This window comes from Camelina sativa, chromosome 14 (assembly GCF_000633955.1).
Source record: "Camelina sativa cultivar DH55 chromosome 14, Cs, whole genome shotgun sequence".
In the NCBI taxonomy this organism is placed as follows: Eukaryota; Viridiplantae; Streptophyta; class Magnoliopsida; order Brassicales; family Brassicaceae; genus Camelina; species Camelina sativa.
The window spans coordinates 9,919,419-9,946,766 of NC_025698.1; the positions used below are offsets into that span (position 1 = coordinate 9,919,419).

General features: G+C 36.0%; 6 protein-coding genes and 1 pseudogene across 7 annotated transcripts in view; 3 read left to right on the top strand and 4 right to left on the bottom strand.

Annotated features, from left to right (window-relative positions):
- The window catches only part of LOC104743418 (gamma-tubulin complex component 5-like), an 8,490-nt gene extending 4,195 nt beyond the window's left edge, over positions 1–4,295 (bottom strand). Inside the window, exons 1-14 of one of the 2 annotated variants that reach the window (XM_019236103.1) lie at positions 3,773–4,294; positions 3,592–3,689; positions 3,332–3,494; positions 3,127–3,237; positions 1,964–2,962; positions 1,693–1,845; positions 1,509–1,608; positions 1,308–1,402; positions 988–1,182; positions 824–880; positions 675–746; positions 396–494; positions 169–300; positions 3–87 (exon numbers count right to left, since the gene is read on the bottom strand). In XM_019236103.1, coding sequence (XP_019091648.1) covers positions 3–87; positions 169–300; positions 396–494; positions 675–746; positions 824–880; positions 988–1,182; positions 1,308–1,402; positions 1,509–1,608; positions 1,693–1,845; positions 1,964–2,962; positions 3,127–3,237; positions 3,332–3,494; positions 3,592–3,689; positions 3,773–4,177 — 2,764 coding nt within the window. In that variant the 5' untranslated portion in view covers positions 4,178–4,294. Of the gene's footprint in view, positions 1–2; positions 88–168; positions 301–395; positions 495–674; positions 747–823; positions 881–987; positions 1,183–1,294; positions 1,403–1,508; positions 1,609–1,692; positions 1,846–1,963; positions 2,963–3,126; positions 3,238–3,331; positions 3,495–3,591; positions 3,690–3,772 lie in introns of those variants that run through there. The other variant, XM_019236104.1, reaches the window with a different exon arrangement.
- LOC104740755 (probable dolichol-phosphate mannosyltransferase) lies at positions 4,554–6,571 on the bottom strand. Its single transcript, XM_010461441.2, has 8 exons — positions 6,387–6,571; positions 5,831–5,930; positions 5,699–5,732; positions 5,540–5,616; positions 5,435–5,460; positions 5,174–5,338; positions 4,973–5,087; positions 4,554–4,872 (listed from the first exon to the last, which is right to left on the bottom strand). The coding sequence occupies exons 1-8, from the start codon at positions 6,503–6,505 to the stop codon at positions 4,768–4,770; spliced, it is 741 nt and encodes a 246-aa protein (XP_010459743.1). The 5' UTR covers positions 6,506–6,571; the 3' UTR covers positions 4,554–4,767.
- LOC104740756 (small nuclear ribonucleoprotein SmD3b-like) lies at positions 6,838–8,321 on the top strand (the record flags this gene model as incomplete). The annotated part of the gene is given in 5 exon segments (XM_010461442.2): positions 6,838–7,001; positions 7,515–7,567; positions 7,650–7,716; positions 7,811–7,864; positions 8,031–8,321. Coding segments are annotated over 5 exon segments (390 nt in total). The 3' UTR covers positions 8,088–8,321.
- On the bottom strand, positions 8,886–11,919 carry LOC104740757 (cyclin-B2-3). Its single transcript, XM_010461444.2, has 12 exons — positions 11,642–11,919; positions 11,287–11,357; positions 11,076–11,208; positions 10,916–10,963; positions 10,767–10,815; positions 10,530–10,676; positions 10,300–10,437; positions 10,099–10,188; positions 9,786–10,007; positions 9,606–9,704; positions 9,331–9,509; positions 8,886–9,235 (listed from the first exon to the last, which is right to left on the bottom strand). Exons 2-12 carry the CDS (start codon positions 11,339–11,341, stop codon positions 9,103–9,105), a joined length of 1,293 nt encoding a protein of 430 aa, XP_010459746.1. The 5' UTR covers positions 11,342–11,357; positions 11,642–11,919; the 3' UTR covers positions 8,886–9,102.
- On the bottom strand, positions 12,702–13,995 carry LOC109128654 (annotated as a pseudogene).
- On the top strand, positions 17,825–21,277 carry LOC104740758 (catalase-3). The gene is made up of 7 exons (XM_010461446.1): positions 17,825–17,932; positions 19,023–19,119; positions 19,283–19,560; positions 19,660–20,436; positions 20,522–20,611; positions 20,715–20,876; positions 20,962–21,277. Exons 1-7 carry the CDS (start codon positions 17,918–17,920, stop codon positions 21,019–21,021), a joined length of 1,479 nt encoding a protein of 492 aa, XP_010459748.1. The 5' UTR covers positions 17,825–17,917; the 3' UTR covers positions 21,022–21,277.
- Positions 21,536–24,621, top strand: LOC104740759 (catalase-1-like). Its single transcript, XM_010461447.2, has 7 exons — positions 21,536–21,849; positions 22,324–22,420; positions 22,531–22,808; positions 22,939–23,715; positions 23,811–23,900; positions 24,000–24,067; positions 24,153–24,621. The coding sequence occupies exons 1-7, from the start codon at positions 21,835–21,837 to the stop codon at positions 24,304–24,306; spliced, it is 1,479 nt and encodes a 492-aa protein (XP_010459749.1). The 5' UTR covers positions 21,536–21,834; the 3' UTR covers positions 24,307–24,621.

Below are 27,348 nucleotides of genomic sequence, written 5' to 3' on the forward strand. Positions count from 1 at the left end.
TCCTCCGCTGCTCAGAGTCTGTTGTATTGAGTAGAATTCTAGAGCTAAACCGAGAATCATATTGATCCGACTTGCGATGATTGCCCACTATACAAACACCACAAAACATTTGGTGTTATAGCTACAAATTCAATTTTTTTTGTTATGCATTTAAGAATGGTCCATTACCAGCTTTTCTTGTACCACAAAGCATTGCCTCTGAATCGATAACAAGTAGGTCTCATGTACATATATGACTTCATCTAGAGACCCTGCTTTTACCATAGATTCACACAGTTCACGCCACGCGGTGTGGTATACCTGTTTACAAAATCCAGTTAAGCCTGACAAGCTTTTCATCTTATTCAAGCAGCAAACGGCGGTAATTGTAACTAATTATTCAGTATCAGCAATACCCTGTCCATTACGTATTGATGAAAAGCATCCACAAAATTGAGGAGCTTTTGTTCCAGTAACCAGTGGTGCTTGCGGATTTTTGTTGCAGAGCCTTTACCCTATAATATATAAACACCAAAGTCACTAAGTTTATCAAACTAAACCACATTATTATGATTCCTCTTTATATTAATCCTTATTGATAAATAAAAAAATTGATTAGGCTCTTTAAAATTGAATTTAAGTGTCACATGAAACAGTTTAAAATGAAAGAAATCAGTTTGAGAGATATCAAAGACCTTCCACATCCACCTTCGTGCTTTATCAAGCACATATTTTGCTCGCTTGACCTTCAACAAAAATCCCATCACCTGTATTCATTAAAACAGTCAAACACAGAACATCGAAATGTTTCCCCAACAAAAAAAGCTGGATAAGAAAGGGTTACCTGGTTATACTTCTTAATGGCCTCACTATTGGCAATAAGCTCAAGCGGCCATGGCACCTTAAAAAGGAAAATAGTTTAGACCTTTAAATACACATATATATGTAGCCCATGTAATATGCCAATACGCAGCATTTAGGTGGAAGACTATATGTGTTTCTCTATACCTTGTATGTGAATTTGAGAGACTCAAGACAATCTATCCCAAAGTTGTTAACACGGCTTTTACGAGTTGAAGTAAGTGGTATTACGTCACCCTTGACATCTTTGTCTCTGTCTAAAGAATCTTCTCTGGAAATAGATACCACCAATGAATCAGGACTGCTTAACAACATGGCATCAGCTGAATTTCTAATTGATTCCTGTAGACAATCATTACAATTTGGAATTTAGTTTGTCTGTATGAACACGATTAACAACCAGAATCTTTTTATAAGTGATAACTAAGATGAGAGAAGTGTCGCTAGAACGCACCAAGAGTGGTTACCTGAAGGATTATGTTCAACTCAAAATCATCATTTGATGACTCTCCCTTGCCCAGTCTATCGAATATGACAGTCAGAAAGTGTTGCAGAAGGTCCCCTGAATTTTTGAAGGATTTATTAAGATTCCAGATACAAACCTATTGCCAAAGAAGTTGAGGCACAAAAAACATACCTGAACTTTATTTTGAAAAGAAAAAACATACCTGAACCTAACAAGTAAATGGCACGCAACACTGCAAGTTCGTGCATCAGTTTCCAATCATTCATTAGTCTTGACAAAATCACTTTGCCAATGTAGTCCGTCTACAAAACACACAACTTTCATAAGGTAACAGAAGTATGAAAGCTGTAGCAAACAATAGCATCGCAAAGCTTACATCACAGTACCTGCCTCCTGATGTAGATTGTGAAGCATTCTTGCAATATTACAACAGGAAGTGGAGTATCACTTGGCTCTTCCTTAAGCATCCAGCTGAGAACTCTCGAAGGAAGTGTACTATTCTTTTGGAAAGGTAAAAATTCTGACATATGGAGCTTGGGCTTTTTTTGTTTTGTTGATCACAAAGATTTCAAAATAAGCTATCAGAAACTATTGCAAAAGGGAGAAAAGTGAAGGATTGGACATAAAATGAATCATAGAATCATCAGTATCAATTACCTGGAATGACGGAAGTAAAGTGGGAAAGGGAAATAACGTTTCTAGAATTTTGGTGTCATCCTGAGAAGAAAGAAACTCAGATAAACCAAATTGAAATCCAAATTTGTAGTTCGTTCCGCTCAATCCAGCATCTGCCAATCCAGTTCCCTCAAACACAGCACTCAACAAACTCTCATCATTTAAAGAGGGTAAACAATAGTTTTGTGATAAGTTCAAGGCGTTCCACGCCGTTTTATTCCTCTGAAGATCGATTTTAGATACTGAAACAACAACGTTTTCATGACAGAATGACCCTTGCAATGCCTTCTCGGCAGCGAGACCAGTTTTTTCGTTCCTAACACAAGTATCATAACATGCACTCTGGTGTTCTAGTTTGGCCTCCCTAGATCTTTTCTCTTGCACAGCACCAACCAACAACTTATACCACATTCGATCTGAGTAGGTGACAACCGGAAGATCTTTATCACCCATGCCATTCACCAGCTCTCCACTTATATATGATGCTAAAGTTGGAGAAATCTCCCACTCATCCACCTCATCTTTCCACAGATATCTAGATACATGATCACCATGGCCTATAAGGCCGGCAAGTGATAGACAAAAGATTTCAGACAAGGATAAATCTGCAGTGCTTCTAAAACTGTTCTTTTCAGCCAGGGGTATGGCAGTGTCCAAATTCCCAAAACCATATCGCCCACGATACTGAATCTTTCCAGAAATTTCTGAAGACGTGGAAGGAATATGCTGAATCAGCTGCAGTGACTTTCCAGCAGAAACAATCGACTTACAGATGTCTTTTATGAAAAGTGGGCATAACACCCTATTATTCTGGTCTTTTTCTTTGTCAGAAACTGAACTGGAGTCATTCACGTTCACTCCTTTCTTTTGATTTAACTTAGTTACATTTAATTTTGGACCCGGCACCCTCGTCAACAGATAGCTTTTCTCCCAAAACTCTGCATCGTCAACGGAGACTGACTGGTTGGCTGTAAAAAATAACTGCGAAGAACAAAAGTTAATTTTCACCTCAACCAAAGATTTCATATAAACGAACTTTCAATGTGCTAGCCTTGTATACAAAAAACTTGATGTGGAAGAGTAAACTGCTAGAGGAAAGTCGTTTAATACTCATGAAACATAAATACAATTCCAAGAACACCTACCTCTTCAAAAGGATCATCAAGAGTTCCCTCAAACAGCCATGAATCCAACCCCTCTACATATGGCAATAAACTTCCAGCAAAGATTTGTAGCAGCATGTGAAAACCTTCCACCTGGTCCAAAATATTATCATTATACCAATTATAAAAATGAGCAACAAAAAGGGAGAAAACACAAAAATAAAAAACTCAGGAAAAAGGCCACAACCTCACCACCTTGTACAAGGCATACTTCATCTAGCCTCTTGTAAAGGTAATCAAGAACGTGTACAGCAATTTCAGCTGCCGAAATAGTTGAACTTGACTCAAAATACGCATGAGGGAGTGCACATCGTACAACTTGTAAGAGATATTCAGCACCTGAACACAGACTACCAAATAGAAAGAAAGATGAAGACTGCTATAAAATATAACTCTTGAACCGAGAAAGAGCATCCAACAGAAAAAAAAAGCATCTAGGTTACACACCTAGATAAAGAACTAGTTAATCCCAATAGGGTTGGAGTGACAGCAATATTAGAATTGTTGATCTTCACTTCCTCGTTCAAAGCAATATCTCTGAGTCTCTGATCCAATACCAATTGCATATCAGTCTCCACACCACAATTGTTCAAGAACAGATTAAAGAAAATAAAAGGGGATAACTTGCCTCAAGCCAAGCAGAGATAGAGTTAGAAAACGCCATTAAAGTAGGAGGAGACCTAGGAGAGGTATTAATTCCAGAAACAATAGACTCAACAAGCTTCAAAGATGTTGCAGCATACAAAAACCCAGAGAGAAGAAGATGAAGGCTTGACTGAGACAAATGAGAAACTCGTATCTCACTTTTAGGGCGAAAAGTTTGTTCCTTTTGGTGCCAGAGAATGAAGGGACTAGAGAAACCTTGCAATGCTTGTAAGAGACCTCTCACCAGATCCAATTCATTCACGCTCACTGAGAAAGGGGCTAGTTCTGAGTGGTGTCTCCAAACTCTGCGACTGCACATCGCTCCCGGAATTGGGGTTTCTGAGCCAGCGCGATCAACTCGAAGCAACGACGAGAGCAACGACTCCATAGCTGCGTTCAGCTACTATAAATTTTGTTTTTCCATACCACAATTGACTCTAAAGAGGGGAATCGAAGAAGCTTGCTATGAATGATTTTGAGAAGAAAAGAGAGAAAGAGTGAGTGAGAGTGCGAGCGAGATCATATGAAAAAGGTATCTAATGGGCCCAAATTGTACTTCTCCATTTAGCCCAATAAAGGCCATCGCAGTTATTTGTGATTACCAAATTATACATGTACTATCATCTCATATAACAAATTTTCGAATTTTTCATCAAAGTAAGTAACAAAGAGTGTACAGAAAATTGTTGAAAATAAGATTTTTTTCGTCAATTGTTTCTATAGATTGCAAACCTCTCTTTTAGGTGGTCAAGGATTTTATCAAATGAAAAAATATCTCAACTCAGCAGCACTCAAAATGAAGAACATTTATATGATCTTTTGCTCTCAAAAGATGCAGCTCTCTGAAGTCAAAATCTAAAGAGAAAGTTTCTAGAAGACATTATCGGAGTTCAAGTATTACGGGAATCTACGATGCAATAGAAGTATAGAAGATTATAAAGAGGGACTCCATGTGTTTGTTGAGTTGTTTGGTGTCATTCAAGTCGTGAGCAGGAGATAGACGAGGCCTTTTAGATATTCCACTATTTCAGATCCTCCGAGCTTCGAAGTTCCAAAGACTCTGTCGACAAATGTGATCGGTACCTGCAGATGAAGACAGCGCACCAGAGAATCAGGATTATGAATGATATATATAGTTTAAAAGCAATTGTAATCACAAGTGAACTGATATATAAAGAGAGACCTCTTCAATCTGGTATCCTTTTCTGGAAGCACGAACGATCATTTCCATCTGAAAGACATACCCTTTACTCACACATGAGCTAATCACATCTTCAAGCACCAATTTCTTGTATAGCCTTTCAAAATAAGGTCAGGAGGTCAGTCATGAAACTATCAAATGATGTCAGCAAAAAATGATGCACATATGTTAGTTGATTTTTACCGGAATGACCCGGTTAAATCAGATACACCAGGCCATAAAAGAGTTTGAGCTAGCACGTTTGCTCCTCTACTAGTGAGTTTCCGCATAAGATTCCACCCGTGTACACCACCATCTTTTACATATCGTGTACCAGTTACTATACTTGCATCTGTCTCTAGTTGTTTCCTTTATGATTAAGGAAAAAAAAACCCAGTCAGTTGAAGTCAAGTCACTATAGCTTGTGAAATTACTAAGAGATCAAGAGACTCTTCTTTTTCTTACTTGATGAAACTCGGCAAGTATTTTGGCTGCACAAGAGAAAAGTGGCAGGGTTAACTCAACAGTTAGACAAGTAAATAGTATGAAAACTAAATTGATGGCTCTTACATGATGTGAAAGATCAGCATCCATGATTACAACGAAATCACCCGTAGCATACTTCAAACCGTGAATATATGCAGTTCCTGTCATTGATCATGCAAAGAAGATTAATACCACTTTTTGTTAAGCAAAACAAGAAGAAGATGAAGAGACAAAATTACATACCCAGACCAAGCTTCTTGGCTCTAGCTCTTAAAAGCTGCATCACAAAAGAAGACAAACACAGAGTTCACCAAAACAGAAGAGAGCAAAATAATTTCAAAAATCCAGAGGCCCTAACTCAGTCATTGTACTCACAATACGGTCTTCACCATACAACTGCTGCAGTTGCTTGACAATATCTTGTGTGCCATCAGGACTCCCATCATCCACAACAATTATCTCAAAATCAACATCCCTGTATAATCATCATACAAACAAACGGCGATATTTCTCAGTAACTTTACACATAGAAGAGCCAACTTAAAAACTGCAATTCTATTAGTTTCTTATAAAGATCTGAGATTAGCACATCTATGCTTCTGATCATTCACCGATCACTAAACCAAAATATTCAAAAAAAACAACAACATGAAACTAGCTTTTTATATACAGTTTGAGGGATCACTAAAATTGGCTTTTACTAGCTCATCTGCAAAAAAATCAACAATCACGAATTTGGATCTGCAGGCTGGCTACAATGTAAAACCATGATCGGAAAATTTCCGAGATCCATAACTTCTGATCCTTAAGGGAAATTGGCGATCAGATTCGAATTCTAAGCAATATTTTCAAACTGTAACACCCGATTCTGGAATTGAACAAGAAACGTGAAAAAGATCAAAGATATATATATATATATATATTCACCAACCGGAGATGCTTAAAAATCAGGTAGACAATGATAGCTATGTTGAGGCGCTCGTTGTAGGTAGGAATGATTATGCTATACTTATACTTCTTATCTCCTATGTTCTCCTTCTCGTCCGCCATATCTCCCGGCGAGTTTTGCAGCCTTCTTTCGTCTACTACACCCGTGAAAATCAGTCGTCGTCTGTAGAAAAATACAGATTAAAAAATATAGGGACTAAAAAAGTAAGTTTTTTAAATTGGGCCTAATATAATAAACGGGCCTAATTTAAAGCCCAAATGAAATGAGAATAAAGCTTTTTAAAAACAGGTAAAAATCGTCCATAATAGCATCTGAATCGGTCGCTCTCTCTCTCTCTTTGCTTCCGCCATTTTTTTTTTTTTTTTTCTAGGTTGCTGCAGAGTTAAGGGGGAAGGTTTTAAATTAGGGTTTTGCCAACAGAGAGAGAGAGAAGGAGAGATGAGCCGAAGTTTGGGAATACCGGTGAAGCTTCTTCACGAGGCATCGGGTCATATAGTGACGGTGGAGCTAAAGAGCGGTGAGCTCTACAGAGGAAGTATGATTGAGTGTGAGGATAACTGGAACTGCCAGCTCGAGGAAATTACTTACACCGCCAAGGTAAGCAACTGCTACTTTGATTATCTCGATTCGTTTTATTTTGAGATTTTTTTTTTTTGAATTATAGGTTTCATTTCAATTTTGTTGGTGCTGTAAAAACCCTAGATTTAGTGAGCTGGGCAAAGTTACTTGGAAATTTAGGATTGCTTCTTATTTAGATTTGTAAGTGGGATTATGTTTCTTTGGAGTTCTTATTGTTGTAAAACCCTAGAATTGGTGATCCTGCCAGTGACATTAGATTAATTTTGACTCTTTAGGGTATAGTAATCCCCAGATTGGTTAAGCATAATGAAGTTTTATGCAAAGCCTTAGCTGCTCTTTAGAAATACAGGGGTCAAATAATATGAATTACCTGAACTTTGCAAGTCTTAAAGCTTCCACTTCTTTACGATTTGTGTGCTGTATGGGTTTTGAATTAACCTGGAGTTTATCTTCAGATACAGTATAATGGTTTTTCTTGTTAGTTGTTGTCACTTGACTTTTGTTTCGGGGTTTTCCAATGTTGTCTTACAGGATGGTAAAGTATCACAGCTTGAGCATGTCTTCATTCGAGGCAGCAAAGTCAGGTGCTGTAAACACTAACTTTTGACTTGTGCTTCTATGTAAACCCTAGTTGATTAGTAATTAACATGTGGAGATCTTGAACAGGTTTATGGTCATACCAGACATTCTCAAGCATGCTCCAATGTTCAAGCGTTTAGATGCTAGAATCAAGGTATTTACTTTCTGAACCCTGGATGTAGAATTATAGTAGAGTTTTTATGTATATCCGCATTAAACTTAATACCTTACTTGCTTAATCAATGTAGGGAAAGAGCTCATCTCTGGGTGTTGGCAGAGGTAGAGCTGCAATGCGAGGAAAAGTAAGTTCACTCTCCCTCATGATCTAGTATTCATGAAATCAATGTTTCGAAGTTTTATCTAAGTTTTTTGAGCATATTGAAATCCTTGTTATCCCTCTTAATGTTTGTTTTTTCTTTGTCACTACCAATTGTTTGATTCTTGAATCTTCGTGATGTTATCTTAAAGCCGGTTGCTGGGCGTGGAACTGGAGGAAGGGGAGCGGTACCACCTGTGAGGAGATGATTGATTTTATGTCCAACATGTAAGCTTTGATTCTGAGGCAGTCTTTCTGCAATATCCAGGTCAGGTGAAAGCGGCCTTTCTTGTGTCTGGCATTTATGCTTTAGGGTACATTGTAAAACCAAACAAGAGAGAACGAGAGATATCACCCAGATGCACTAGTAGTTCTGTATTTTGGGGTATCAAGATGTTTAAACCAATTGACATGTTTTCATTATGATCTTTTTGATTTGCCCATTCTCCATTTCTGGTAGTAGTGAATAAAGCAAAGCACACTGTTTTTCAAAATGGTCTTAATAAGACAAGCTAAATTGAAGGAACAAGATAATAAACACTAGCAGTAGATGAAGCTAATCCTACAATAGCTGACAAACATTTTGGATTTTGGATATTTGGGAAACAATTTAAAGAGAGAACAATATTTATTTAACGTCTGCCGCAATTTTGCCAATATACCCCAGCAGAAACATTATTTCAAAGAAGACTGCAGTATTCAGACTTTGATTTTTCTTTTAATAAGAACATGAAAAATTATCTTGCTTAAAACATAGTGGTTTTCTTACAAATACTGTACAACATGGTGTTCTATATTTAGATGTAAACCTTTTGTTTGAAGAAAAGTTCCATGCCAAAATGCCTAGAGTTTCAGTTCTTAAAAGTTCTGTGTAGTAAAGTGGGTCATAAAATATCACAAGTGCTGTGTTGCAAAGTGGGTCATAGAAGATCCTTGAGTAATTTCACAACAAAACTATACATGTAATTATGACGGTGATTGCTTCACAAGTTGAATATAGAAAGACATGATATCCAAAAGATTGATTGCATCTTTTTATTTCTCTCTTAAGTGAAGAAAGATCAAAAGACCTTTAAAAGAGAAGAACCGAAACAACAATTGTACATCTCCCATTTGGGCAACTTCAGTTGCTCTATCTCTCTTTTCTCCCTCACTTTTTTTAGTTTCAAAAAGAACAAACTCGAGTTAAGTCATATTAGATTCTTATTATAGTTTTTTCCTCCATTAAAGCAGAAACCCAGCTGGTTCAGTCCTTGCAGCATGACAGAACTTAGATGTATTGTACTTCCTGTGAACTCCTGTGAGCTTCCCTGTTCCTGCCTTGTGATGAAAAGCAACCATCTTTCTTGCACATGCCCTGAGATAAGAAAACCAAAACCCATTTTCAGAATTCAAATAACTCACATGGAATTCTCAAAGAGATTTGAAAACCATGGATGTTCTGAATCTTACAATAGCTGTTCTTCCGTGTAGCCTGTGTGAAACTCACAGGTTTTGCTCCATTCTTCAAATCCCTTAAGTGTACACTGAGCAGTGTATATTGCTGAGGCCGCTAGCCTAGATGGAAGATACTCCAGCATCTCATACTCCACAAGGCAAAGCTCGATCATAAAGAACGACAAAACCTCAAGCTGAAACCACAGTTGCATACCACACAGAGTTAGATATTAGGCCTGATGGTTCCGAACTTAAAGATTCAAGCTTTTTTTTATTGTGGAGATATAAACCTTTTTGTCAGATTGGGCAGCTTTGAGAAATCGTTTCATGAAAACATATGGAGTTGGTAAAGAGAAATTGAATTGCAAGGTATTGGCCATTAGCTTCTCCTGCAATAGAAACCAAAACAGGTTAATTAAACTGTGAAGCATCATTCTATGGTATAATGATCAATAGAAAGTTGTATTCACCATATCTAGCACTTCTCTTCTAGTATAAGCTTTGTCAGAGATCAAGATGAGATCATCCACTACTGGAACTGACACTTCTTCGTATTTGCAAGCAAGCAACAACGCAGTAACTCCAACTAGCTGAAGCTTTTTCCTCACGATCTGGTGAACTGCAAGGAATCTGTCGATGACATTGATTGTGAGATAAAGAGTTTCCTCCATCAGCTCAAACTTGTAGTGCACCTGCTCAAAATAAATTTCCATGTTAATTAACCTTCAGGCACTCTGAAACAAAAACAATGACATTAGAATAGCGTTGTCTGGATCTGTCTACCTCAATTAACCAGTCAATGAGGATTCCTCTCATTCTCTCATTAAGATCTTGTTGATTGTCCATGTAGTTAGGAGGCACGCAACTAAGATTCTGCAGAATCATAAGAATAAATCAAACATAAGTACAAGTCCTTGAAACTAGAAGCCCCTTAATGATAAAGAAAAGAAAAGCAAAAATGTGTGTTGAACACCATTAAGTTACCTCAGATTTCCTGTAGAAAGTATGCATATCATTCACATATTCAACCACGGCTAAAGGATTCTTCTCATCACAGGCGTCAATATCGATCACACGCTCTTCTTCTTCATCTGCATCTTCCATTTCAATCTCCTTCTGCTCCTTTTGAAAGACACAAGCAATATGAGTATAACTCTATCGACACTTCCGTAAACAAAAGGAAACAAAAAAAACGTTGAGAAAAATATGCATACCATGTCAATCTCCTCCAGCATTGCTTCGGTGTGTTGTACAAACATTGGTTCATGAAAGTCGCCTCCTTCTTCCTCATCACAATCATCCACGTCAATGACAATCCTCTCAGGCTCTTCACTTGAAACCGAGTCTGGTTTCTTAGTTTCCTAAGAGTTGAAAGATGAGAAATTACAATCCAGTCTATGTCATCATTGTTCTAAACGAAACACACATTGAATAGTGTCACTATAGAGTACCTCTTCATGGATTTGTGGCTTCTGATCTGCTAACTGAGCAGCAAACTTCCTGAAGCAACATAGAGAAGTAAAAAGCTTTTGTTAATTGACTCATTAATCAGACAATGTGAGATACTACGTAGACAAAAGAGTAAAGATCAATTCTTTACCTAGTAATTGGTCGATGCACAGGTGGTTTATTACAGATGCCATCCCTCCTGCAATGTCAGAGTAAACAAATTGGGTTCCTAAGAGTCTAATCAAAAGGGAGAAAAGAAAGAAGAAAAAAAAACTAATCTTGAATCTGAGGATTGATTGAAGTGAACTTACTGAGAGACTGATCTCTTGTTAACAGCATAAGGGTAAGACGGCGCTTCAATGATGTTCTTGTTAATGGTACTTAGTGCTCTTCTGGTCGGTCCTGTCGTCCCCGTGGTCTTGATCTTTCCTCCTCCTCCTCCGCCTGCACCAAGTCAATTTGGGGGTAAATATCGAAAGGCAAAAGTTTGGATTTTTAATTCGTTCGATTAAAAAGGGGTACCTTGGAGATTCATTGATCCGATTAATCCAAGGCTATTCTCATCTGATCTACCCATTCTTCTTCTTCCTTATCTGCGGAGGTTATTAATTTCATTAAATCCCACTTCTCGAAAATCAAATTTCAAAAATCGAAACATCCCCCAACTTAATAAAGCAGGGTTTTTTTTTTTTTTTTAATTTTGGTTTTCAAAAATCAAAAATTAAAAGACGAGTCTTGACAATCAAAAACCCTACAGATCCGGTTTAACATAATAATAATCTCAATAAAAGACCCCAATCAAGAACAAAGACCTAAACAATCCCAAATACCCAGATAAGAAGAAAAAAGCCATGATTTTTTTTCAAAAAAAGTTCACCTTTTTCACAGTCAATTCAAAAGAACCACCGCAAAATTAAGTCAACCCCTGATCACAAATTCTTCACAAAAGCCAGCCCAGTGTAAATCTCTCAGAAACCGTAATAGTTCTTGTCCCGTTGGATCCAAAGTTGATCAAACAAAAGGAGAGAAAGAGAGATCTTTTTAGCGAAAACCCCAACCTTCAATATTGAAGATCCCTCTTACTCTCTCTCTCTCTCTCTCTCTCTCTCTCTATCTATCTTCTCTCTCTCTATAAGGGCAAAGAAAGAAGAAAGAAGAAAAAAAAAAAAAAAGAAAAGGGCTGAAGAGTAATAGAGATTTGAAGACGAGAAGAGCGGATAAATTGTCCGTAAAATTTTTTATTTTTTATTTTCTTTAAAATTAACGGCTAGTTCATCTCAGCCGTTCGATTAAAGCCACGTGTACCGAATCAAAAGTTGCCTTCTAGGCTTCTACTCTGCATCTCTCTACTCAACGGCTATTATAGTTTTTTTTTTCCTCCATGTGTACACACTGCTCATTCAAAAAATTCTTTGGTTTTTCTATTATGAGGGAAGACAACTCATTTGTTATAAAAAAATAATTATACATTTCTATAAACACAAATTAAAAATACCTTAATCTGATATATTTTAAAGAATGATGTTCGTCTCCTTTGACCACAAAGGACAAAAGACTCGTTTGAAATACATTTCTCTAAATATATTATATCTTATTTGTTTTTAGCAGAACACACAAAGTTCAGATCTTGAGGTGTATCATTCATTATAATATCATACTATATTTTTATGGGAATAAAGATATATACAAATGTGTACATAATAATGGCTTTGATCTACTGCATCTTCGGCAAACTACTACACTAGTACCACCGATCACATTTAAATCAATCATGCCATTTTTGTAAAAAGTATGAACATTATGTTAGAAGAACCAATAATGTAATAACACCTTGTTTTTCTAGTTGACATTGAAATAACATGTTGTGCTTTTTATAGTCTTAGCCTTTTGGGTTTGAAATTGTGCTATTAACTTCTTGTTTCTATTTCCGCATTTGAAAAAAAAACATGTATATTATATTATATCTTCTAGGTTGCTTCGTGTATGTATATATGATCATAGTTTCTCAGCTTCCTCGTGATCGTGCAGTTTCTTTTGTTCCTCTTGTTCTTGCTGTTTATCTTCTTTGTGTAGATTTCGATTTATTACCCGTAGACTGAATGATACATGACTCCACCAAACATACAGATTAAGAGTCCCAAAGTTTCCATTGAAGGTTAAATGGTTGTCCCATGTCATCAAATTGATCACAACTGTTCACAGTTTGTTCACAAAGCCAAGAACGGTAAAACCGGTTGCAGAAATCCCCCTGCAACACGAAAAAACTGAAGAAAGAGATGGCTACACCGAATAAACAAGAAACCACGTGCTTGATGTTCGACAGGGATCTATAGACATAATCACAAGATACACAATAGCTCAGGTATATACACTGTGACAGTAAATTGGTAATCAGTGAGAACATAGAGCAAGGTTCCTCCAAAGATGGTAGCAAGAGAGATCCAGGTTTTAACAGATGTTAGTATATTATTTACCAAATTCTTCAACTGGCCACAGAGTAAGATACCTAATGCACTAGTAAAGTATTCAAGAGCGGTTGATGCACAAGGGTAAGGAAACCGCATGTCATGAGTGCCCATTTTGGTGATGATAGAGAGAAGAGAAGCTGAGATGCAATAACCTGTATACACAGAGACTTGATGGAAACAAATCAATGTACCCAAAGGCTTGGTTCCTTCTCTTCAGTGGATCCTAAGATTTTGCACTCGAAGATCGAATAGAAAATGTTTCCAATGTCGCGTCTAAATTACCCAATTCCGAATCCGAGGACGTTTAAGCCGTACGCGATCTAGAATCATCTCATGGATAACAGAATCAGTTATAGCGATGCAATTGCGAATATTAGAATCAGTTCAAAATTCGATTACAAAACCAAATCTGTTGAGAAGAAACGATTCACCGAAGAAAAAAAAAAATCGATTTTAGACCAATTAATCTGACGACGAAGAAAGTAAAATTTCAATCAGATCATCAACCAAATGCAGTAGAGGTAGCAAAAAACCGATTTCGAACCAAATCTACTGAGAGAGAAAACGATTCATATTGACGATTAATAAAGCAAAAAAAAAATTCCAACAAATGCATCGAGTAACAGCAACGAAGAAGCGAAAGTTGATTTTCAGAAAATACGAACCTGAGTTGATGAGATGAATCGTCGTAAAAAAATCGGAGAAATCACAGAAGAATGCTTGTAGGAGCGAAATGGAGCTTTTAAAATCGACAGACAGACATTATTGGATCTCATCTTTTTGAATTCCCAATTTTCGCCAACTTTTTTTTTTTTTTCTTTTTCAGTTTAATGGATGAATACAAACTGTTTTTTGTTTGCGGGGGAATAAATCTGCAGCAACTCGGCCCAAAATTACCCATCAGATTAGAGCCCATTTAGTGTTTTTAGATGTATTAGGCTTGTGGGGACTGTCTGTGGCAGACAACCGTACTGGACTTGTGAATTTTTTTTAATGAAACTGCATTATTAGATGATTAATAATTTGATTTGATTGGTGAAATGAAACTCTTATAAAAAAAGAAAAAGTGAAAATCAAAAAGGCAAAACCTTAAATTCAATATCATATCATCTGATTCGAATATTCTACCGCGGTAGTCGGTTATACTTTTTATTCAAGTAATCTTGGGTGAAATTTGTTTAATTTAAATCATATAACTACTATACGACATTCATAGAAGAATTTGGTAAATAATATAAACTAACATCGTTATTTAATTTTTTTTAAAGTATATCTATATAGAATAACTAAAAACGATTAAAATGAACTTAAAGCTATCATAATAGTAAGTTATAAACTTTTAGTAAGGTCCCCATCTGAGTAGAAAACGGGAGTACGTAAAGATTCGCTTGCCAAAATTATTTGTCTTTCCCTTTGATTTTTCAACTCCATTGACAATTTTTTCAGAAGAAAAGAAAAACACGAAAGGATAAGGTGTAATCCTGTTTTTTGTCGTCTTGAGCCACCAAAACGAATTTTCATTGGTTGGGCTTGCTTATAACACCAAAAAGGTAACTAAGCAATGGTAAGATTTCGACGTGGCCATATCCCTGCAAGTTGGGTCCCCAGTTGCCTTCGTTTATGATCTAAGCTTGTCAAGTAATTTGCTTTAATTAAACATCTTCGTCAACGTTCATTATCTATCTACTTAACTTTTTAATTTTTAAAATGCAGAAACGGATATTTACGGTGTTTTAAAGTGACGACGTACAGATACATGGTTATACCAAGCTAAAGTTCTTTACCAAAAATAACTATTTTTTAGAATGTTGTGCTATAGAGTTTTATACACATCAAGAAATATTTATTCGTATCAAAAAGTAGTTTTCGCATGGATATATGCTTTTTAGCTATATGTTAGTACTTAGTACTATATTACTATAAGATATACGTAACTGAGTAAATACATGCCAGATCATGGCATTATGCAATAAGCATTGATCTTTTGTGACAAAATGTAACATGCAGTAGTCTTCAAAGGAAAAGTCTAATAAAAAAAAATCTATTCGTGCACTGATCTCAATCCGACCATGTTGGATATCCTGCAGTATCTTGAACTAGTAAAATCTCAAATCTTTTTTTTAATATAATAAATATTAGTCTTAGTTTTTTCTTGTTAATAAAAAGTAAAAAGTTAGGTCTTCTTCATTGATTCATGAATTCTTTCGGTTTGCGACTAGTATTGTATTGATAGTACATGTATGTTATCCCATTCGATACTATTTTCCAAATAGGGATTCGAATTTGGGAAGAATGACTCAAATTTCATCTCGAAAACAATATTTGAAACCAGATCATTGAACTAGTAAAGAAATTTTGGCTTATAACTAAAGAAGAAATTTTTCGATCGGATATACCCGAGTATCGAAAGCTTATAAACGCTGAATTCTTCGCTACAAGACAACTGACAATTAACTGTTGTTCGCATGCACCATGACGAAACTTGCGAGAATATTATTACACAACTCTACCAATTTAATCATTTGAGTACATAGTTACAATTTAGCTAGGCTACTACTTTCTCTATGTTTCTGGCATTTTTTTGACTTTTTGTCGTCACCAAACGAAGAGACTTGACTGTGTGGTAATTAGATTTCTACAACTTTATCTGATAAGGGACTGACTATATGATATTTTTAGATAGCTACAAACTTCATATTTTGGGGGTAAATTATAGATTTTCAGGTTTGCGTTCATGACTATTTCAGGTTTAATATATATATATATATATATATATATATATATATATATATATTCTCTAATATGTACTTAGGTTTATGATTAAATTTTGATAACATATTATATTCTCTAATATGTAGTTATCTCAACACTTAGTAACACGTATATCCATTATATAATTTTTTAAAATTATCTCTTATCAAACACTGCACATAGTTAAACTGGAACTTGGATCCAACAACTTTAAAACAACACGTTTTAACAAGCGACAGTAACACCACATTTGGTTATGTGGTCCACGGTCCATGTGGATACATTGTAACACAAAAAATCTAAACAATACATTTCAGTAATCAGCATGCCGTTCAATAAACCTAGATTAATGATATAAATAAAAACAAGTTGCTGACAGAAAAACTTTTAAAAACCAAAAATAAAAACAAGTAAAATTTAAGCTTTATCCGGGTAAAACAATATTAGTCAATATGTTGCCAAAAAGAAGAAAAAAAAAAAGACGGTCAGTCTTAATAATACGAAATTAATTTGAAATTCCCCCTAAAAATATATAAATAATAATACGAAATTAATTTGTGAGACGGGATAGATGAAGATTGTCTTCTAATGATTGCAAGTTTCTGAGAATAGTATGTTACTGTAGGTATTGTTGTACCTAGTCGTGATAATATCAAACTAAGTTACAAGAGCAACTTGTTCACACAAAATGGACCCAAGTAATCCCCTCAATCAAAAAAATGTGGATCAGTTCATCATCCAAGTAACGTGTTAATTATCGCCCTATGCTCCACCACATCGACTCCCCACCATACCCACTCAATAATGTCAATTCATCTTTCTTTTCCTTTTCTTTTTTGTATTTGCTATAAATATTTTTTTCCAAAAATTCAACCCAAAATTTAAAGATTTATTTTCTGATATTAATAATTCATTAAATAGTTTTATAAATGTGAAACTATTTTAAATCCGTATTCCGTACGTAAACTTAAATCGGATAAGACTAAAATTTATAACACCCCGTTAAGTAACTTAGTTCCAGTTTAATTTTCTTCTCAAATACTCCAAAACTGTTTTTATCCTCGGACAGATCATATAATTAGATTCATGTTTTACGCATTTTTTTAGTTACAAATAAATATAGTCTCTGCTGTAACACATGTTTATAAAATTGGAAATTATATATACTTTCGAAAAAACATAAATTATAACGAAGAAACCTCAGATCTACAGTTCCCAAGTTCCAACTTGTGTCTGACACGAGTCTCTATACGATAAGATCAAACATGCATGTATATTATCATCAGGAGACTTTACTATAGATGAACTTATATGGTAAGATCCAAATCGGGAAATAAACAGAGGAAATTGAATGGATATCTTTGGGTTCCGTTTTGAAAAGTTTCAATTTACTATGTGAGATCAAAATATATTTATGTACTTCTGGATAACCGGATATGAATCGATATTATATTTCTTTTAGATCAATTTTTTTGTTTATTACAGTGTTGTTTTTAGATATGGTAATCTTTTTTTCTTTTATTTTGTTATCAGTCACAATAATTGTTATTGAAAAGAAGATATTGTATCTTTTTCTCTCTATCCCTCTTGGAAAGAACAGAACAACAACAGCGAGCAATGCTGACTTGTCGGGGTCAGCAATTATTATTGTAAGTCACCGAACCATTTTTTTGGGGTTGAGTTGGCGCCAAAAAAACGGAAAAAAAATATCTAAAGTGGGGGCATTATTTTGTTTTATCACCAGAGGAAAAGTAAACACAATGGCCCATTTTTACTGTATCGAGAAATTGATATTAAAAGGACAAAAGTACCCTTGGTACTGCGGGCAGCCATTATTGTGCATAGCACACGCTGTTTCACTATATATATACTTTCACAGAGGTTCTCAACACTCTCACTAAACCAAGGAGGATCACCAAAGCTTCTTCATCACCATGGATCCTTACAAGGTATCTTCATATTCTTCTTTACTTTCTTTGTGTGTGTGTGTATGTGTATATATATATCTTAGATTGGTTATGTTCAACTATGCTCATTTTTAAAAAAGAAGACTGTTTTTAACTTGGATTAATTGTTCATGCTATGTAATATTAGTGTTAAAAATACTTTTTTCTCTGTAAGATTTGCTCATGAGTTCTATGATCGCTTGAACTCCTAAGTTGGTGATGTTGATTTTGTTTTTTGTTTTGGCTGGCTCGCTATCTTTAAAACGTTTTTGATCTATAAGCCACTGCATGAGAAAGACACGCCACATGTGGTTTTTGTTGTTTTTTTTCTTCAAAGTAGAAGTTTCTTTCTTTTTCGTGCGTCTTTCTATAACACACATGTGTTCTTAAAAACATCGGACGTTCAAATGATTAATCGATTGTGTAAACCGTATATTATTTTAAGTGATATTAGCCAACTTAGATAAACTAATTTAATCAACTAAATATTTTTTTCAGATCTACACACCTGAGTAATCAAATCTACACGTTTGATTAATCAAATTTAAAATAATCGATTCTATTAGAGTCCTAAACATATGCATGATTAATCTTTTTCCAAAACACTCTCGGCTAATCATTCATTGTCGGTCGATCAAACCAATTAATCTAGGATCACCTAGGTTTTGTTTTTTTTTTTTTTCATACAAAAAAATTGTCTCACCGACGAAAAAAACAAAATTGTATCGATTTTTTTTTTTTTTGGATTTGGATTAGAGCCATCGAACAAGACTTGAATAAACTACGGAAGTCACCAAAAACATTAAATAAAGATTTATCTACAAACCCTTTATCTCTGACATGTTACTGTTTTCGTCACCAAGTATATAAAAAAAAAACCTTCTTTGTCAATTTACGAGCCCGAATGAAGCACCGGAGACCCGGATCCGACCAGTAAACCGGATTTTAATTTGTTCGGTTTGCGTCATAAAATTTTAGGGGTTTTTCATAGATTTGTTGTAGTAAAAATTTCGTGGAGTGTTCTTGTCGAATTGTTGTGTGTTTGCCTGTAATTTTGCTGATAACCCGATCGAATCATGTATGATGTTTGCAGTACCGTCCTTCGAGCGCTTACAACACCTCGTTCTACACCTCAAACGGCGGTGCTCCAATCTCCAACAACATCTCTTCCCTCACCATCGGAGAAAGAGGTAATAATTGTAATCTGAAATTCAAAGAATCTAGCGATATGAATTGGAACTGTAGAAAACCCTATTATACTACTTGCTGGAGCTATGAAAGAGATTAAAAGCTGAGAAAAAAAAAGAGTCTTTTGAGTTAGGAGCATCTTGTTTAATGGAGTGTGATGTACAGGTCCTGTTCTTCTTGAGGACTACCATTTGATCGAAAAGGTTGCTAATTTCACCAGAGAGAGGATCCCTGAGAGAGTGGTTCATGCTAGAGGAATCAGTGCTAAGGGTTTCTTTGAGGTCACCCATGACATTTCAAACCTCACCTGTGCTGATTTCCTCAGAGCCCCTGGTGTTCAAACTCCAGTTATTGTCCGTTTCTCCACTGTTGTCCACGAGCGTGCCAGTCCTGAATCCATGAGGGATATTCGTGGTTTTGCTGTCAAGTTTTACACCAGAGAGGTATGTATTACCTTAAAAGATTTCTCATTTTTGATTTGTCTTTATATAGAGAGCTTCTTTAGATAGAATCAGTACTGGTGTGTCTTTATAAAATCTCAGGGGAACTTTGATCTTGTTGGGAACAACACTCCGGTGTTCTTCATCCGTGATGGGATTCAGTTCCCGGATGTTGTCCATGCCTTGAAACCAAACCCGAAAACTAACATCCAAGAGTACTGGAGGATTTTGGACTACATGTCCCACTTGCCAGAGAGTTTGCTCACATGGTGCTGGATGTTTGATGATGTTGGTATCCCACAAGATTACAGGCACATGGAAGGTTTCGGTGTCCACACCTACACTCTTGTTGCTAAATCTGGAAAGGTTCTCTTTGTGAAGTTCCACTGGAAACCTACTTGTGGTATCAAGAATCTGACTGACGAAGAGGCAAAGGTTGTTGGAGGAGCCAATCACAGCCACGCCACCAAGGATCTTCACGATGCTATATCATCCGGTAACTACCCTGAGTGGAAACTTTTCATCCAGACCATGGATCCTGCGGATGAGGATAAGTTTGATTTTGACCCGCTTGATGTGACCAAGATCTGGCCTGAGGATATCTTGCCTCTGCAACCCGTTGGTCGTTTGGTTCTTAACAGGACCATTGACAACTTCTTCAATGAAACTGAGCAGCTCGCTTTCAACCCCGGACTTGTGGTTCCTGGTATCTACTACTCAGACGACAAGCTGCTCCAGTGTAGAATCTTTGCTTACGGTGACACTCAGAGACATCGTCTTGGACCGAATTATCTGCAGCTACCAGTCAATGCTCCCAAATGTGCTCACCACAACAATCACCATGAAGGTTTTATGAACTTCATGCACAGAGATGAGGAGGTAAAGTCTTGGTACCACTTGAGCTACAATTGTTGTTCTCTTTAAGACTTGGAATTGGAATTTAATCGGATGTTTGCATTTACAGATCAATTACTACCCCTCAAAGTTTGACCCTGTCCGCTGCGCCGAGAAAGTTCCCATCCCTACAAAATCCTACACTGGAATCCGAACAAAGGTCCTATTCTTGTCATGCTTCCTTTAAATCTTCTTTGAAACCTTGAGTCAATATTTTGGAAACTGTCTGCTAACAGAGATCCTTAAAATTGCTAATGATGCAGTGCATTATCAAGAAAGAGAACAACTTCAAGCAGCCTGGAGACAGGTATAGATCCTGGGCACCAGACAGGCAGGACCGGTTTGTTAAGAGATGGGTTGAGATTCTGTCGGAGCCACGTCTCACCCACGAGATCCGCAGCATCTGGATCTCTTACTGGTCTCAGGTCAGAACAAAAAACTCAGTGAAATCTCCGCTTTCTTTATCCTCATTTTGAGCAAAACTAACAATCATAAATATCTATCTTTCAGGCTGATCGATCTCTGGGACAGAAACTAGCAAGCCGTCTGAACGTGAGGCCAAGCATCTAGAGAGGCAATCAATCTCCAGATATGTTAAGTCTCTCCGTGAGGTACTACACACAATCTCACAGATCCATCATCGCTTGGTCGTTTAAATCCCTAAAAAAGATAAATCTCACCTGTGTTGTTGTTTCGTGTCCATATATAATAATAATGCATGCATTGTATTCTCCTACAAACCCCATGTCTTTTCATCGTTTTCTTATACTGTCACTGTCTTTGTAATCTCTTGATAAATAAAATCAATGTTTCTTGAAGCAGTTAATCTCGTATTATAAAGATTCATGTTGGTCCATCCACACATATATATATTAATTAATTCAACTATAGAGAAAAAGAGATAAATGGGACTTGTATATAATTGAATTTTCGTTTTTTTAATTAAAAAAAAAAATAGATAACTCAACTTACCACATTAACTCATAAAAATTTTAATGATGTTGAATAATTTTTTGAGTTAACAATTTTACAAAGAATATACCTCAAACTTGTACATCAACCATAACACATGATTATTCAAACTCAACTTCAAAAAATTTAGTTTTGTTAGTGATTGGTAACATTTTTGAATAAAATTTGAGTTAAGTCTATAACTCAGCATAAGTCGATAGTAACGACATCTTACCAGTCGGAGCCATTATCTCGCGGTGAGTGGAGCTAAAAATAAAAATTAAAAGATTGTATTTTTATCCTTTTTACTATTTTATCTGCTGCTATAAAAGACAACAGTGCGGTGCGGAACACACACGCCGATTTGCGAACAGTCTCTCTCACCTGAAATCAAACAAATTTCGGATCAATCAAACAAATTGTCTTTGCATCATGGATCCTTACAAGGTAAGGGGGTACATCGATCGATTCTCTTAAGGCTCTCTTTCTTACTGTAATATGTGAATTTGTTTGTAATTTACTTGATCGATTGAACCCGTTTCGTTTTCGATTCGATTTGGTGTAGTTTTCAGTTATGATCTCTGTAAATCGAAATCAGTTTGATAGTGTTGGTTTGGTTCTTTTTTTGTTGTAACTTGATCCGAGGTTATGAAGCAAAATTGGGGTGAATATTTGTTCTAGGGTCATTTTTTTTTGTGTGGGGTGTTTTTAAATCAGATTTATTTATTAATTAAATTATGCATAAGATCGGGTTTGGGATTTGCATGCGTTGAAGATTACACTATAAAACAAATTTACTATTGATGTTTTTGTTAGTTATTTTATCACAGTGTGTGCTTGTGATACCGTTATCTAAGATAGTATCATCATATGTTGCATCTTGTTTTTGGTTCTTTTGAAATTTATTGGTTGGGTGTGCAGGTTGTTCCTTCAAGCGCTCATGATTCCCCTTTCTTCACTACTAACTCGGGTGCTCCTGTGTTTAACAACAACTCCTCTTTGACTGTCGGAACCAGAGGTCTGTCTCTGTTACTTTTTCGTGTACTTGCTGCGTGAACTAGCTTTCTTCCTTCAGATTTTTATGCCAAATCTGATTTTACTTCTTCCAATGATTTTATTTACTCTCAGGTCCAATTCTTCTGGAGGACTATCATCTACTTGAGAAACTCGCCAACTTTGACAGGGAGCGGATTCCTGAGAGGGTTGTTCATGCCAGGGGTGCCAGTGCTAAGGGTTTCTTTGAAGTCACTCATGACATTTCACAACTTACTTGTGCTGATTTTCTTCGTGGACCTGGTGTTCAGACTCCTGTTATCGTTCGTTTCTCTACTGTCATCCATGAGCGTGGCAGCCCTGAGACTCTTAGAGACCCTCGTGGCTTTGCTGTTAAGTTTTACACCAGAGAGGTTAGCTTTTTCTCTGATCCTTGCATTGTCTCTCTATCTCTCTCTTTTGTCTAGATCAGTTCAGTAAGGTGTTTTGCTAATATTATTAGAACGTTTATACTTTACTGATTCCTCTGTTTGCAAAACTCAGGGGAACTTTGATCTTGTTGGGAACAACTTCCCTGTCTTCTTCATCCGTGATGGAATGAAGTTCCCTGACATGGTCCATGCACTGAAACCGAATCCCAAAACCCACATTCAGGAGAACTGGAGGATCCTGGACTTTTTCTCCCACCACCCAGAGAGTCTGCACATGTTTTCGTTCCTCTTTGATGACCTCGGTATCCCTCAGGACTACAGGCACATGGAAGGCGCTGGGGTCAACACTTACATGCTAATCAGCAAAGATGGAAAAGCTCACTATGTGAAATTCCACTGGAAGCCTTCTTGTGGAGTTAAATGCCTGTTGGATGAGGAAGCTATCAAAGTTGGAGGTTCCAATCACAGCCATGCCACCAAAGATCTCTATGACTCGATCGCAGCCGGGAATTTCCCACAGTGGAATCTCTTTGTTCAAGTGATAGATCCTGCCACTGAAGACCAATACGACTTTGATCCGCTTGATGTCACAAAGATCTGGCCTGAAGATATCTTGCCTCTACAACCTGTTGGCCGCTTGGTCTTGAACAAAAACATCGACAACTTCTTTAATGAGAACGAACAGATTGCTTTCTGCCCTGCTCTTGCTGTTCCTGGCATCCACTACTCAGATGATAAACTACTCCAGACCAGGATCTTCTCCTACGCTGATAGTCAGAGATACCGTCTTGGACCAAACTATCTGCAACTCCCTGTCAATGCCCCTAAATCTGCTCACCACAACAATCACCATGATGGTATTATGAACTTCATGCACAGGGATGAAGAGGTGATCATCATCTCTCTCGGTTCTGGAAAGTTTCAGATACTTAAAATTTTACATATCATTTTGGCATTTTATGAATTGAGTCTCTTACTTTCCAGGTCAATTACTTCCCTTCAAGGATGGATCCAGTTCGACATGCTGAAAAATATCCTACAACTCCTATTACCTGCTCTGGAAACCGTGAGAAGGTTAGATTCCTCTCCATGCCTTACTTGAACATTGATCTCAGGTGTTTTAACAGTTGTGAAACTAGAATGTTTTTGACCTGACTTCTTGATATCTCTCAGTCCATCATTGGGAAGGAGAATAACTTCAAGCAGCCAGGAGAGAGATACCGGTCCTGGGATTCAGACAGGTAAAAAACTCAGAAACCTCTTTGCAAAAAATCCACAATCTCACAAGTTCATAACCTCTCATCGTCATTTGTCTGGTAACAATAGGCAAGAGCGGTTCGTGAAGCGTTTTCTTGAAGCACTCTCGGAGCCTCGTGTCACACATGAAATCCGTAGCATTTGGGTCTCTTATTGGACTCAGGCAGACAAATCTCTGGGACAGAAACTAGCAACTTGTCTTAACGTGAAGGCAAACATCTGAGTGATAGATACCATCTCTCAAGACTAAGTAAAATCCTCTACAACCCAATATGCTCCTATTACGCTTGGGGTTCTAAAGTAATCTCGTTGGTAATAGATAATTAAAAATAAACATTGACAGTGAAGGTTTTGTAATCTTCTCCTGGATATAGTAACGAATATTTATTTTTCTAAGGCAAATAATAAAAAGCTATTAGTAACATAGCTTAATCAGTAGTATCACTATCACCCATTTGTATTTGGTACTACTCAAAATGGATTTTTATTGGTATTTTACTCTGATTTAGTTTGTAAATACATATTTTATTCTTCCGGATTTGTGCATCTATGACGTGAGCTCTCATAGTTGGAATTTATATTGACTAAATGTCAGACGCACGATCATTGATAAAAAGTTTGTCTCTCTCTGTGTCCATACGGATTAAATTGGTATTGTCATCACGTCAGACCTTTTTAATTGGTCATCGTTATGATGCAAGATCGCATTCATATTTGTTTATAAGTGGGGGTGGAGTATTTTTTTTTAAATATTCCGCTGCTAGTGGAAATGAAATAGAATAATGAGAGGCAGCAGACCATTTTAACTCATTGTTCTTAAACTTTTATTAGCTAAAACAGTCTGACTAATCTGATGTCTCGGCCAGTAATTTATTTTCTTAAAGAGGAGCCTCAGCTCAAATGAAATTAGGCACATGGAGCCACATAAAAACCTTGAAATTCTCAGTCACTACTAATGCATGTGTTATTCCGCTTGGAATACTTTTTAACCGGTTAAACTATATACATATAGTAGTGATCCCTCTTACTATTGGTCTACTGTCTACATATGGTTTTGTTATATTGTGTGTTGTGTTTCCTAATGGTCCAGGATTTAATACATTATAAAATTCACAACTTTGCAGACTAAAAAAAATTAACGTGTTTTGGTTGTCGTTAAACAAGATCTCGGATCCATTTAGGAAAAGTCAATATCTTGATGACGAAATCAAGAAGACTTTACTTTGATTGCATGTGACGGAACTATACAAAACGATGAAAATGTACTTGTGTAAAATATCTAAGTTTTGAGGTGTATAATGCAAGTGTATAATTTCGTGGCCCAACGTCTAAGGTCTACCAACCAATGTACTCAACATAAATAATCTCATGTATCCGTACCCAAAGAAAAGAAGAAAAACAAAAAGTATGTAAATAGGTTTTATACCTAACCAAGACGTGCAAAAATTATCACAATTATTTGACGTGGGAGTTAATGATTCCGCCAACCTTATAATAATTCCTCCTTCTTTATTTTGTTTTTGCACTTAATGGACTCTTTTTTTTTTTTTTGTATTATATTAAGGGATCTTTTATATCAATGTCTGGAATTTTAATCTTTTTTTATACGTTTCAATACCCTATGAAAAAAGAGATTCTATTTGCCTAAATAATAATTAAATTGTATAATCAGAATCTTCTTTTGTATTTGCAGTCTTTTTTTTTCTTGGTTTCCCCAAAAAGCTTGTTTCCTTGCAATTATCTAATACTATTGTGTAGCATTATTTTTCTGTTCACTGATTAACTTTGGCTTTTTTATTTTCTTTTCCGAAACCAATTATTGGCTGTTTTTGGCTATAAACTTGTATATATTATTAACCGTTGAGACTCAAATCTCAACAGCTCAAACAAAGTAATCAAGGAATCATGTTGATGTGGCCATGATTTGATTTTCGCGGATGTGTTCATTATCAACCCTCAAGTATCATGGTACTATCGATATCCAAAAAAAAAAATGGTACTATCTAGTTTATCCATAATTCAATATAAATAAATTATATATACACACAACCTTGTATCTCAATAATTCATAGTTAATTTTGTATATATACTTTTTCTTTAGTTGCAATATCTCATGAAACTCGACAAACACAATCCACATGAAAACGAACCACATTAAATCGTGAATTCGTGAGTATATATATCTTTATTTCTTCTTGTTTTTTCTTTTTTTTTTTCGTTATTTTGTCAGATGTTAGATCCAAAGTTTAATAGTTAAAGCCATCTATTATTTTTTTCTTGTTAACTGTATTTTTACTATAGATCACACTCTACGACTATATATATAGACGGGATCAGTAACTAGTTCAACGCTTTTGTATCATATGTTAAATATTGATTTGGCTTCTAATTATCGCTTGCCTGGTGTTTGTCTCAAACATGAATATATTCAAATGTAATAAAATTGTAGTGGAGAAATAGAGAAACATATGTTGCTAATAATATTCATATATTCCATGTTGTACGTTGTTCAAATCCTACTTCGTTTACAGTAGGACGACCAAAAATAATAAGATGTAGAGTGTGACAAAATTACTATTGCATCCCAAAGGGACACATGAATTTGATAGAAATTAGAAGTGTGAGTAATATATGTGGAGCGTACCTAATTGGGAGTACGTAAGAGAAGAAAAAAAACACCCAAGTGGGACTGTGGGAGGAAAGGCAGTCATGCACCACTTGTCTCGTCTTTTGTAGCTTACGTTACCTTACCTGTGTATTAGATAGAAACACTTGCGTGTATAAACCTATTCCTCTTTACGTATAGGGATAGTGAGATAAGCCTCGTTCGTCCCATAAAACAAAAAATGCATTTACATATAGGACATAAATACTGAGTTCTGATAGGGAATTATTGGTGTCACATTCCATCCGTCAAAAAGAATTTTGTCTGTCCTGTAACTAACGCGATTGAAAACTACATAATCAAGAAACCCGACAGAATATGAATTAGGTAAACTATCACATAAAAAAAAAAGTTTTTGATTAATGGAATGACCACTAAATGGCCAAAAAACACTCTCTCACTCGTAAATGTGGATTGGACATTCGTATCGTTCGTGTAATCCATAATCTCCTCCCGAAAACTTTCACACCTTTTCGGAAGAATCATATCATTTTTTCATCTGTCTATTTTATATTCGTTAATAGTAATCATCTATTAACTTGATCTGACCACAACCAAATAATTTCTTAAACTTGCTCTTTTTTTTTTTTTTTTTTTTTT

What these genes read in the sequence shown, in the direction of transcription:
- LOC104740759 (XM_010461447.2), top strand. An exon ending in TCATGCACAGGGATGAAGAG is followed by an intron (nt 23,716 to 23,810) that starts GTGATCATCATC and finishes CTTACTTTCCAG; the next exon opens with GTCAATTACTTCCCTTCAAG. An exon ending in GCTCTGGAAACCGTGAGAAG is followed by an intron (nt 23,901 to 23,999) that starts GTTAGATTCCTC and finishes GATATCTCTCAG; the next exon opens with TCCATCATTGGGAAGGAGAA.
- LOC104740758 (XM_010461446.1), top strand. An exon ending in CCTCACCATCGGAGAAAGAG is followed by an intron (nt 19,120 to 19,282) that starts GTAATAATTGTA and finishes TGTGATGTACAG; the next exon opens with GTCCTGTTCTTCTTGAGGAC. An exon ending in ACACTGGAATCCGAACAAAG is followed by an intron (nt 20,612 to 20,714) that starts GTCCTATTCTTG and finishes CTAATGATGCAG; the next exon opens with TGCATTATCAAGAAAGAGAA.
- LOC104740755 (XM_010461441.2), bottom strand. Translation starts at nt 6,505, where the DNA reads ATGGCGGACGAGAAGGAGAACATAGGAGATAAGAAGTATAAGTATAGC. An exon ending in CTGATTTTTAAGCATCTCCG is followed by an intron (nt 5,931 to 6,386) that starts GTTGGTGAATAT and finishes ATGATTATACAG; the next exon opens with GGATGTTGATTTTGAGATAA. An exon ending in AGCCAAGAAGCTTGGTCTGG is followed by an intron (nt 5,617 to 5,698) that starts GTATGTAATTTT and finishes GATCAATGACAG; the next exon opens with GAACTGCATATATTCACGGT.
- LOC104740757 (XM_010461444.2), bottom strand. Translation starts at nt 11,341, where the DNA reads ATGGGTAGATCAGATGAGAATAGCCTTGGATTAATCGGATCAATGAAT. An exon ending in GTGCATCGACCAATTACTAG is followed by an intron (nt 10,816 to 10,915) that starts GTAAAGAATTGA and finishes ATGTTGCTTCAG; the next exon opens with GAAGTTTGCTGCTCAGTTAG. An exon ending in TCATTGACTGGTTAATTGAG is followed by an intron (nt 10,008 to 10,098) that starts GTAGACAGATCC and finishes TATTTTGAGCAG; the next exon opens with GTGCACTACAAGTTTGAGCT.